General features: G+C 35.8%; 1 protein-coding gene across 1 annotated transcript in view; it reads left to right on the plus strand.

Moving 5' to 3' along the window:
* The window catches only part of LOC150100135 (glutamate receptor 1-like), a 227060-nt gene that overhangs the window by 41139 nt on the left and 173776 nt on the right, over positions 1-12145 (plus strand). The window contains exons 3-6 of the mRNA XM_090402506.1: positions 6089-6331; positions 8545-8798; positions 10025-10189; positions 10814-10987. Coding sequence (XP_090258632.1) covers positions 6089-6331; positions 8545-8798; positions 10025-10189; positions 10814-10987 — 836 coding nt within the window. The remainder of the gene's footprint in view (positions 1-6088; positions 6332-8544; positions 8799-10024; positions 10190-10813; positions 10988-12145) is intronic.

Here is a 12145-nt window from a genome sequence, read left to right on the forward strand (position 1 = left end):
CCTGGTCTATAGCAGCACCCAACTGTATATTTTGTTCTGCCAGTCTCAATCTCACACCAAATAGCCTCGAGTGTGCTCTTTTCACTATCCTGCGATACAACTTCAATTCTCCTTGGCTGCAGTTCATCAGCTATCATCAGTAACACTCCTTCCCCTATTTTATTTTCTCTCTGTCCCTCCTAAACGCACTATACCCTACACATTCTATCTCACTAACTATATCATCTTCCGTCAGCCATGTTTCACTAATGCCAATAACCTGTGGCCAGGAAGAGCCAACTAAGGCCAAAAATTTTTCATTCTTGTTCCTAATACTCCTGGCATTAGTATACATGAAATGCAGAGGTCCCTTTGTCCCACCCCTATCTTGATGCGTTATTCTAACTATCCCATTCCGATTTCTTGTCTTTAGTACTGGTACATTATATACATTCTTACACTCAACTGTCTCACTGATGTCCGCATATCCATCCCCCCCACCCCCCCCCTCCTTGATAGGTTTAGTTTCCCTGGTTCTGCACATCCATTTTCACTTCATTCAACAACACTTTTCCAGTCTCCGCATACCATATCCATTCAAATGCAGGCCATCCATCTTGTATAAATCCTTTCGCCCATCAAACTCATTTCAGACGTCCACGAATTCCAACATCACACCGTCTGCATAACCTGCGCATAAAGTCAATTACGATTATGGCCCTCCTTCTAAACTCCTCTCTGTCATACTGCGGCAACAGACTCACCATCCTAACTCTGTCGCTCTTTTCTTTCGCTACCTTTAACAATACTTTCATGTCCTCTCTCTCATAAAAAAATTTATCTCCTTTCAATTCATTCGTAACCGTATATTAAAACTTATTGACCATAGTAGATGAAGCTAACGCTGCACTACACAGTACGCATTATTGCAGAAGCTATACAATCACTTACGATGTTTTCCATTGCCGATTTTCATGGTTCCGATTTTTTACCCGAATATTCCGAATATTAATTGGGAATATAACGGAATGTGCACTACAACAAGGGAAGTAATGAATGTAGTATGGGGAGTAGTTGAGCATCTTGCATTAGCAACGATAGAATCCAATGGAGCTCCACATTTCTGACGGTCAGTGGATTATTCCAGAATTTAGTCTAATTCAGTAATCTTTACATACAACAATTATGTTAGTTCTGCATTTTTGAAAATGAATTTATTTATTGTAGCATATGACGTTTAAAAAGTTTGTAGGACATGTTAGTAAGCCAGTCAATCAGGGAACGCACCTTTGAAGTAATTTGGCTTCATATTTTATATTTTGGAAAAGTTCCAAAAATAAATAAATAAATAAAAATTTCCTTTTGGACAGCTTTACGACTCAATTTAAAAAAAAGAAAGAAGAAAAATAAATATGACACTCAAGGTTATATACATTGAAATTTAATTATCGCATGTTAATTAATGGATAATAATTAATAAATAAACAAAAAAGTATGCTGAAATATTATACTGATCTACACTAGTGGCCAAAATTGTGGAAACCTTTTGGAAAAAGTGTATTTTTGAGGTTTGATGGCTCATAACACCGCTTTTGTTTGGTATAATACCATAAAATTATATATCAGTGGAAAGATATATAATAATTTCTTTCCACTGATATATTATAGCCAAATAACCAGAAAAAAAGAAGCACAACTTGCTTAGGTTGATACGAAGTAGCTTTCCTTCATTTGAATGTAGCCAATGAGCATGAGTGTTTAGAGAGCCAATCAAGTGTTATCTTGTTTTGGCAATGAGCCAATATGTCATGTATTGAAGCTGAGTGGAGGATATTTGTCAATATGCTATGTGATTGCTATCAAGTTGGTTGGGTTATTTTGTGTTCTTTCATTTAGTGAGTTCGTAAAACGCAATAAAATTAATTAACTTACTCAACGAGTTGACAGGTCACCCAGAAAGCGATGTAAAATAGTACTATTAAGTGAACAAGGCTACAGTTATGAAGAAATTAGAAGAAAAATTGGTGGAAACTTAACCAAAGGTGGCATTTCTAAATTTTTGTCACTAAAAAACCAGACTGGTAAAGGCAGGAAAAGGTGCACAATAGCAAGTGATGATAGAAGAATTAAGAGACTGTGCCTATGTGACAGAAGAAAATCATCTGGGTGTATACAAGATGAAATGGCACAATACAATGTGAAGTTGAGTGCAAGGATTGTTCTGCACAGACTGCAGGAATTTGGTCTAAATGCTAGAATTCCACGCAAAAAGCCATTTTTATCTCTCAAACAAAGGTTGAAAACATTAAACTGGGCTAAAACCCTGTTAACTGGACAGCGGAACAATGGGACAGTGTTATTTGCAGTGATGAGACCAAAATCTCCATGTTTGGTAGTGACGGCATAAAATACGTAAGGAGAAGATTTGCATCCTGATTGCATTACACCTACACCCAGTATTATGATCTGGGATTGTATGCCATCAATACGTGTGGGCAGAATTTGTGTGATTAATGGGAATATAAATGCCCCAAACTACATAAATGGAATACTTGAGCCCAAACTGATGCTCAAGATATTCCAAAAATGGAATATCTTGAGCCCAAGATAATGGAGCATTTATATTTCAACATGATTCATCTCCATGTCATGTTGCTGCTGTATGCAAAAAGTGGTTTCAAGATAATCATATTCCACTGCTGGAATGGCCTGGGAATAGCCCAGACCTTAACCCAATCGAAAATCTATGGAGCCGACTAAAGAAACTTGTTAGTCAGAAGCAACCCGCCAATTAAACCCAATTAATAGAAGCAATAATTCAATCTTGGTTTCACATTATAACAGCTGCAGAAGTAAAAAACTTGGTTCACTCCATGGGAAGGCGTTGTAAGGCCGTAATTAACGCTAAAGGTTACCCAACTAAGTATTAACTCACATTGTGAGAATTTTTGTATATCTCATTTTTTCAACGTGTTTCAATTTTCTTCTTTATAACTGCTTTTCTAATAAAAAATACTTCATAAAAGTTATTGCATTACATTCGTGATTAAAGTATCTTTCCATTGATATATAATGTTATGGTATTACACCACAAAAAGTGGTGTTATGAGCCATCAAACCTCAAAAATACACTTTTCCCAAAAAGGTTTCCACAGTTTTGGCCACTAGTGTATCTTATACTTTCCAAGAAATTATATTCTAGTTTAATCCTTTACCCAAACATAAGCGACGAGTTCGAATGAAAACTCATTATTCATAATCTGGATCATTCCAGGATACTCAGCAGTTGTTTCACAAGACATTTGCAAAAGTCTGGCTGTCCACAGTAAAAATTTACAACCTGACAAAAATCCTACCGAACCTAACACCATACTCCACAAGCAGCTAGCAAGAACTGCTCATCTAGGGCAAGCACTCACTGAAGGGGCACTGATCAAGGCTATATCAGTAGGAGCCATGCCATAGGCAAGCATCCCAATAGAAAACCTGTTGAAGTATAGCATTCGTTTCCAATAACTTTGTGTGATCTAAAAGATAACTCTACATCTCATTATGTGACCTGATTTAGAATCACGAAATTGATCACTCTTGACATGAGTCCCTCCAGGATAGGACACTCAACGGTGGCTCATACTTGGCAACAGGCAAAAACTCTACCACCGAGTAGAACTGCTATATTCCTAAGAAGCCTAAAGATGACAATTATTAAAATGTCATCAAGGGGAGCCAGACTACTTCAGCTGTCGGTTAAAATGAGGGTTTCCCCTCCCAAAATTCTGGGTGATCTAAAACCTCACTCTAAATCTCATGAAGTAATCCTAAAGGATCACCGAACTCATCACTTCTGACCCGAATCACTCCAGTGGCTTTACTTAATGACAGGCAAAACCTACAGTCAAGCCAGACTGCCTATTTCCTATTCCATTCCTGAGGGCTCCGATCAAGGCCACATTAGCCGAGCAATGCAATAAATAAGAATCCAATGGAATGCAGTGATCAAGACCGCTTTGTAAGTAATGGGGTCTTATCCACAAGAGTGATAAGGTAGAATCGCTGAGCCAAACAGCAGCAGCTGCTGGTAGCCAGCAAGAACCACTCGTCTCCTAGGGTAAACTGTTGAAGGTCTCTGATCAAAGTCACGTCAGTAGGAGCCATACATGCAAGCATTTAATCGAATGCAGTGATTAAAACCACTTTGTGTAAGTAAAAGGCTCTTCTAGTGATCTATCAGATCACTTTAATCTCAGTGTAAATCAAAACAGCCATTCTACCTCATTGCTCTCAGTCACTATGTTAAACTCGGCGGTGGTTCTTCCAAGGACTTGGCAACATCCTTGGCAAGGCAGCCGGCAAGAACCACTCATCTCCTAGAGCAGGTACCCACTGAAGGGCCCTTGATCAAGGCCACGTCAGTAGGGACCGTGCCATAGGCGAGCATCTAATGAAATGCAGTGATAAATTTCAGAGATGTGTTTAAGTCAGGGTCAGTGGGGCTCGTCCATAACGGCTGCAAGGCTGTATTGAATGCAGTTCCAGCGTTGAGTATACTAGCGGGTAGTACTGGCTAGTATACTCAAGGCTGGAGCTGCATTCAATGCAGCTCTTATGGACGAGCCGCCACTGGTGAAGGGGATCCTCTTCAAAAGCTCTGAGTGATCCAAAAGGATCTCTAAATCGATTAGGATACTGAGTGGTTGTTCCACTCAGTGATAGGCAAAGCGTACTCCCGAGCAGAACCGCTCATTTTGTATGGCATACACCCACTGAAGGGCCCTGATCAAGACCAAATCAGTAGAGGCCATTTCATAGGCAAGTACCAATGGAATGCAGTGATCAAGAGCACTTTGTAAATAATGGGATCTTCCAAAAACTAGATAATTCTTCAAATAACTCTAACCCAAATTGGTGACCTGAATGGGCATTATTTTGACTTATTAACTCTTGATCATTCCAAGATACTCAGCGGTGGTTCCACACAGCTACAGGTAAAAACCTACCACCAGCAGAAGCGCTTATCTTTTAGGGTATGCCCCATTAGTGGGCGCTTGTCCTAGGGGATGAGCAATTAAAAAAAAAAACGATTCGGGGCCACGTCAGTAGAAGCTATGCCGTAGGCTAACATCATTGGAATACAGTGATCAAGACCACTTCACCAGATAATCGCGATTTGATTAAGTAAGAATTTCTTCTCCAAAAGCTATGCGTGATTCAAAAGATCACTCTAAATGTTAACAAGTGAACCCGAAAGGTTCGCTGAACTTGGTGGTTTAAGTCAGTGACAGGCAAAAGCAAAAACTTACAACCGAGCATAGCTTCTGATTTTCTACGCAATCATACGGAAGGGTCCTGATCAGGACCATGTCCATAGGAATCATGTCATATGTGTAAAATCACATCAGATGGAGCCAGAAGCAGGATGATAACGTGATTGAATCAATGCAGAATTATTATGGTTTTCATATACAAATAGTAAAAGGATCTGTCACCATTTTATTAAAATACTCTAGATCAGAGATTGGTGTGAAAATTTCTTTCACTCGATTCTAAAATACAGTATATTACACATGACAAGAAATTACTGTTTAATCCTAGACTCAACAGTAACAAAACAGTGTAATTCTAAGCATATAAGTAGTCTAGTTATGACACTTCACGCACTTTCTTTGTTTATGCTTGGATAAAAGATTAAAACAAGAGTATTATTTATCGTCAAGTATAATATACTTTGTAACCAAACGAAAGAATTTTGTAGATTATAATGATCTGATTTGTTGTTGTTGCTGCTAACGATTAAATTATTTATTTTATTTTTCGTAATAAGAACCGCAAAGAAAACTAATCGAGTACTTTCGATCTACATGATATACGCTAATCCAAACGACTGAATACATTGTATTTCCCCCAAAACATTATTTTACAGGAAATATGAAGGTGTCTTACGTATGCGGCTTGTGATCCGTGATTTGGCGTCTTCTGATATATGTATTTCAGTTTTCAACAATGAATATCTAAGTAAAACTTAACTTTAATAATAAATAGTGTAAAATCACTTCTTTTTGTCGTTCCTAGAAATGATAATTAGCAAATTGAAATTTCATTTATTTTCCAGTATGCAGAGTTCTTCGCCATGGTATATTTACTCTGGTATCACCTTCATCCTCTTTCACCCACAGTGTGCTGTCATCTTATTCCAAAACATTCCAAATGCCACTGCTTACTCCTTCAGTCCCGTTTACTGCTAGACCATCGAAGTTCTCTGTTGCAGTTAATCCGGACACAACCTCAGCTGTAGCAGAAGTTATAAAATTGTACAAATGGAAATCCATGGTTTATCTTTACGATAGCGACGATGGTAGGTAGTGTTTTTGTATGCATTTAAGAAATAGTACGCATATCTAATAAATTAAAAATATATATGAAAGAATGATCATTAACTCAGTTAACATACATATTTTTATAAAGAATTGAATGACTTGAACCGAAATTTAAGTAAAAAGGTTTTAATATAAAAACACGACTAGTTTCGACTTGTAATTATTACAGATTAGCAGAATTATTGTAGATTACCAGAACAAAATGCTTGAATTACTACATAACGATACCCACTCAATACTCGAGAGAGATCCAACTCGTGTACTTAAAAATCGTACAAATAACTTATTAAAAACAACAACTGAATTATCCCGAAATGTTCGCTTATCTCTACGCTCTCTCCGTCCGTTAATTCCTCCCATATATGGTGTTCCTAAAATCCATAAAGACAACACTCCACTACGCCTAATTGTAGAAGGTATCAATTCTCCGACGTACAACTTTTCAAAATATCTTGCCAAATACCTAAAAGGTTTTTCAGGCAAGTCACCATCCTTTATCAAGGACACACCAGAATTTGTTATATACATCAAGGATATTACAGGTAATGAAGATGAAATCATGGCTAGCTTGGACATATCTTCTCTGTTCACTAATGTCCCAACAGATGAAGTCCTAACATTACTCAAGGACAAGTTATCCAAAAAAATGTTAGCCTTGCTTACACATTGCATCAGGTCCGGTTACTTCAAATTTCAAGATAATATATACAAATAAAATCACGGACTGGCTATTGGTAATCCTTTATCCCCTGTACTCGCAAATATTTACTTAGAGGATTTTGAAACCAAGGCTATCTCTTCCTTTAGTTTAACACCTAAAGTTTGGAAACGCTATGTAGATGATGCTTCATTATTTGGAGCCATGGACATGATTCCCTTATGGTTTTCCTCGAACATCTCATTAGCCAACATCAAAGTATTAATTGAAAGGGAGATGGTAAATTTTCGGCTTATTATATTTGTAATCAAAGTATTAAGTTTACTGCCGAGCTTGAAACGGATAATTCCTTGAATTTTCTTGATGTCAAACTGACTCGCTCTTCTGGTAAACTCAAAATATCGATATATAGAAAGCCCTCACATACCAAGAGATATCTGCATAGTCAGTCCCATCACTTCCCTCCTCATAAGCTTGGAATGATTTCCACCATTGGACATAGAGCCCGTTCTCTTCTTGATGACCCAAATGAACTGCTTACAGAAATAAACCATCTGAAAACTTCTTTCGAAGTTAATGGATATTCCAAGAAAATCATTGACAAATTCCTTCTTAATCCTCCTAGACATCACTCAGAAGAAACAAATAGATTCAAAGGCAATATATCTATTCCTTACATAAGTACTGTTTCACACAAATTAGCAAAAGTTCTAAGAAAATACAATATCAGAACCTTGTTCACTCCACTTCCAAAGATCCGTTCCTTAATTAGCCACCCAAAACCTTGTCATCATCAACTCAAATACCCTGATGTATATAAAATATTGTGTGATTGTGATATTCCTTATTTTGGGCAGACAGACAAATCTGTCGAATTGCGTATGGAAGAACACATGAGGTACATTACTTACAAGAGACAGCGAGCCAGTGCATTATCAAGTCATATCCTTTTATCGGCTAATCCTAATGATGAAAACCAAAGTCACAAAGTCTGCTGGGAAAAATCTTCTAACATCTTCCGTTACAGTGATGAACTAGAGAGAAAAATCGTGGAATCTAGAGAAATCATCTTCAATCCTGTTCATTTAAATAATAACTTGAGCTACAACCTCCCAGATTGTCATTCAGCTGTAATCATGTACTGGCGTTCACGAGATGCTACTAGCACGCACTTTCCCAACAATACAACTAACGAAAGAACAGCTTTAAATGCAACCACAACTATTTAATGTCAATTATGTACAGAGACTATGATGTTCATAGTTTATTTAAGCTTCAGCGTTTTAGTGTTTTTTCTTTTTTCTTTCTTTTATAATATCACCTGATGAAGGCTGTTACAAGCCGAAACTAGTCGTGTTTTTATATTAAAACCTTTTTACTTAAATCTCGGTTCTAGTCATTCAATTCTTTATATATATATATATATATATATATATATATATATATATATATATATAAGTTTGTTTTTTAATTTTATAAAGCAGGTGGTCGGTGTTTGTTATTTCTATATAAATTATCCTTATTTCTGTTTAGGAGCTGATAAACTGCAGAAAATTCAGAAGTTAGTTCCACGCCTGATATTAGACGTGCAAGGACTTCGGAGAATTCGAAGCGGAGTGGAGGCTGCTATCATCCTTAATCAAATGTTCACAGATAACGAAAACACAAATACGAGAAAGCACGTAGTCTTGGCTACCGATCCTCAATTAGCCCGTGATACTTTGGTTGCATACGTTCATGATGCTGCTTTGAGAAGAAGGCACTTCCATTTTCTATTGACGGAGCCCGTAAGTTTTTATTTATTCATTTTTTGTTTCTTTTTTTATTGAAACAATTCTGAAAAAGTTGTTCATATTTTATTAATTGTTTTGCAAATTCCTGTTCAAAGATTCTCTTCCTTTTTTTAATACTTCATAAGACAAAGTACATCGTTAGTCTCTTATGGTATTTGTCAAACTAGGCGTCAAACTCCGCTGAGGTTAGACGCGAAGAACATATGAACTACATCCGTTTTCGTCAACTTGTATGTCCGGATGCGAGACGCTGGTATTAATACAGAGCATCGTATTAAATGTCAGGACATGACATTTTTTTTTGTAATTTGCAAAATTGTTCAAAGAATCCCGTAAAGAATTTTTTTTACATCAAAATCGCAATAAATATGATTCCTTGTCAGTTCTTGTATGAGAGGGATATTATTAACTGTAAAGCTTGTAATAACTAATAACCCAAATCTTTCCATTTGCAATTCTGATTGTGCTACGAAAGTGCGATTTAGTACTATGGTTTCTTCTAACCCCTTTTATTCCACAAAGGTAGGAGTGGACTTTTTTTTTTAGCATTAACTAGCTTTTCAAAGATTGGGAACCAGTCTTTCTCCCTTAGCTGTTACTGATAGCTGGCCCAAGGCTATCAATGATTTCATAGGCATCCGTTTGAGGAGAGTACAGTAGACAACTGGAGGCATTCATGGCCTATAATACTATACTGTATATTATTAAGGGAAGAACATTAACCGGAAAAATAGGTGAATAGGTATAAATGATTATTCATATTTGATCTGACAAACCTAACGAAGCTTCATTTCTTTCTTAACAATGCTAAAAACACGGTGTCAAATAGGCTTGGTTTCATTCAGTACTAAAAAAAAAAAAGAGCAAACTGATGTTAATTAAAGTGTCGTGGGGAGTTCTCTAGTAACACTCAAGCATGTAGCATAAATTTCCCCAAGATTTTATACCTTGCACTCACTTTAAAAAAAGTTTTAGAAAATTTTGTACCCTTTCAGAATGAGCACAGATAAACAGATTTGACATGAAAATTTGTTATGGGTATAAATATTTTTTTATGATATAAAGCGAAGTATAAACTTTAGAAATATGAATTTTTGCAGGAAAGAGCCGATAATAATAATAATAATAATAATAATAATAATAATAATAATAATAATAATAATAATTCTTTATTTTCTGTTATTTTCAAAATCTATATTTTATGAATGTCTTCATTTCAGACTGTTGACAACATGATGACTTCAATAGGATCCAGCCTGAATACGCTCACAATCACACGATTTCGACTTATTGATATGAAGAACGACCATGTCCAGCAGTTCTACAATACATGGAGAAATCTTCAGCCAAACCGTTGGCCTCGAGCTGGAACAACACAGATACCTGTAATTTGCCTTTATTTTCGCTTTTTCTTTAGTTTAATGATGGACTTAAGATAATTGGAGATTCATTTGTTTGTGTTTTAACGCTAATATCAAATTCAGATAGAATGTTTGCAATAATGAATGCAGCACAGTTTATGAACAATATAAGCAGATCATTATTTTTTTTTTAAAATATTAATTTATTAAATTTTTATTTAAAACTTAATGCAACGATCTATAAGATCTTTAAAACTTTTTTAAATGTTTCATATCAAAATATTACCATTATGTTATGATAAAAAAAAAGATTTTCATTAACAGTTATCAACACAACACGTTGCCAAAGGGCTTAGTTTTTGAACATCGTAATTTCAATTAAAATTGCGTATAATAATAGTTTTTGAAAAATGACAAATGAAGATATTTTTAATTACTAATCTTTTTCTATTTACAAATATCCTTTTAATGACTGTTTCATCCTTCGTAGCTCTTGCATGATGGAAGGGGAGTCGCGATCCTCTGGTTAACCTATCATTAAAGAGTCACATCTAAATATATTCAGTTTGAACTATTTCAATATTATTATATTGTATTGTTCCATGCCAATTTGCAAACACCTGAATGATCTATCTAACTTTATTACAGGAAAATGCAATTCTGACTTATGATGGTGCAAAAGTTCTTCTCGATGCTTTTGGTCGCTTAATCCGAGATCAACCTAGTATTTTCTATAATTTGAATGGATCGAGTGTTGATTGTTCTAATCCAACTACAGCCGTGTGGGATCATGGATCTAAAATAGCCGAATATATAAGAACGGTGAGTAATCAATACGTAAGTAATCAAATTAAAGAAAATAAGTAAAAAAATAAAAAATAAAATAAGTAATTTAGTATAATGAAATGTAGGCTTAATATGTTTCCCAAGATGTTAGAAAATAAAAAGAAATTCAAATAAATGGCTACTTGGAATAATGATGAAGAAATACTATTATGTGGTATTCAAAAATGGACAACGAACAGTGATAAAGTTTTATTTTTAAACTGGGAAAATCCGCTTCGGTAACACCTAATGATCTTACAACGGTGTACGGGGGTATATTTACCTATCACGTGTACAAGTTTTTGAGTGGTTCTCATGATTTCGAGATGGTAGCGATTGAATAGAAGACGATCACTACCAGGAAGGCTTGTCTCAGGTTGGACCGATGAAAACATGGTAAAAGTTCGTGAGTTCGTCATGAAACGTCTAAAATCAACGCTTGAGATTAATGAGAATGGAAGCAGTACTGAAGAAACGGCTGTTGTTGCACGACAATGCGCCTGCACATTGTGCGTTAAACGTAAAGGAGTTTCTTGCTTCCAAACCCGCCACATACCCACTATTTCTTTATTTTATTTTCTCTCCCCTCCCGAAAGACCCGAAATTCAAAGGATGCCACTTTTTTTTTTGACTCAATGGAGATCATTCAGAAGATGGTGACTGTTGTACTCAACGTTATACCTTTTTAACTGCATGCTAGCGATGTTTCGAAAATTTATTTGAATGATGCGAGCGTTGTATTGAGTTAAGGGAGAATATATAGAAAAAAAATGATTTATCCCTATTCTTGCTTTTTATTTTTATACAAATTTTGTATCGTTATTTAACGGGCACACTGTGTATTCTATTTAAATTCTTTATCACAGTTTCGCAATATCTTGAAGAAAGTGTTCCACCATTCTTCGTGTAAAGATGGAGCAAGTAATGAGAGCTTCTCTTGACAATTTTTCACAAGTCGTACGTGTTCCATGAATACTAAATGGAATTCAGTCTTCAAATAACAATAGCTGTATACATACTCCTAATCTTTATTCAGTGCCATCTAGAAGAACGGATAGATTTGAAGTCTAACAAACCTGGATTTCCGAATAGACATGAATATAACATGTTTTGAGTGGAAATGAATGAATCCCATTTATTGTCATGCCTTACTAG

Source organism: Typopeltis vanoorti, chromosome 13, assembly GCF_054136105.1.
Source record: "Typopeltis vanoorti isolate ZY-2024b chromosome 13, IOZ_Tvanoo_1.0, whole genome shotgun sequence".
Lineage (NCBI taxonomy): Eukaryota > Metazoa > Arthropoda > Arachnida > Uropygi > Thelyphonidae > Typopeltis > Typopeltis vanoorti.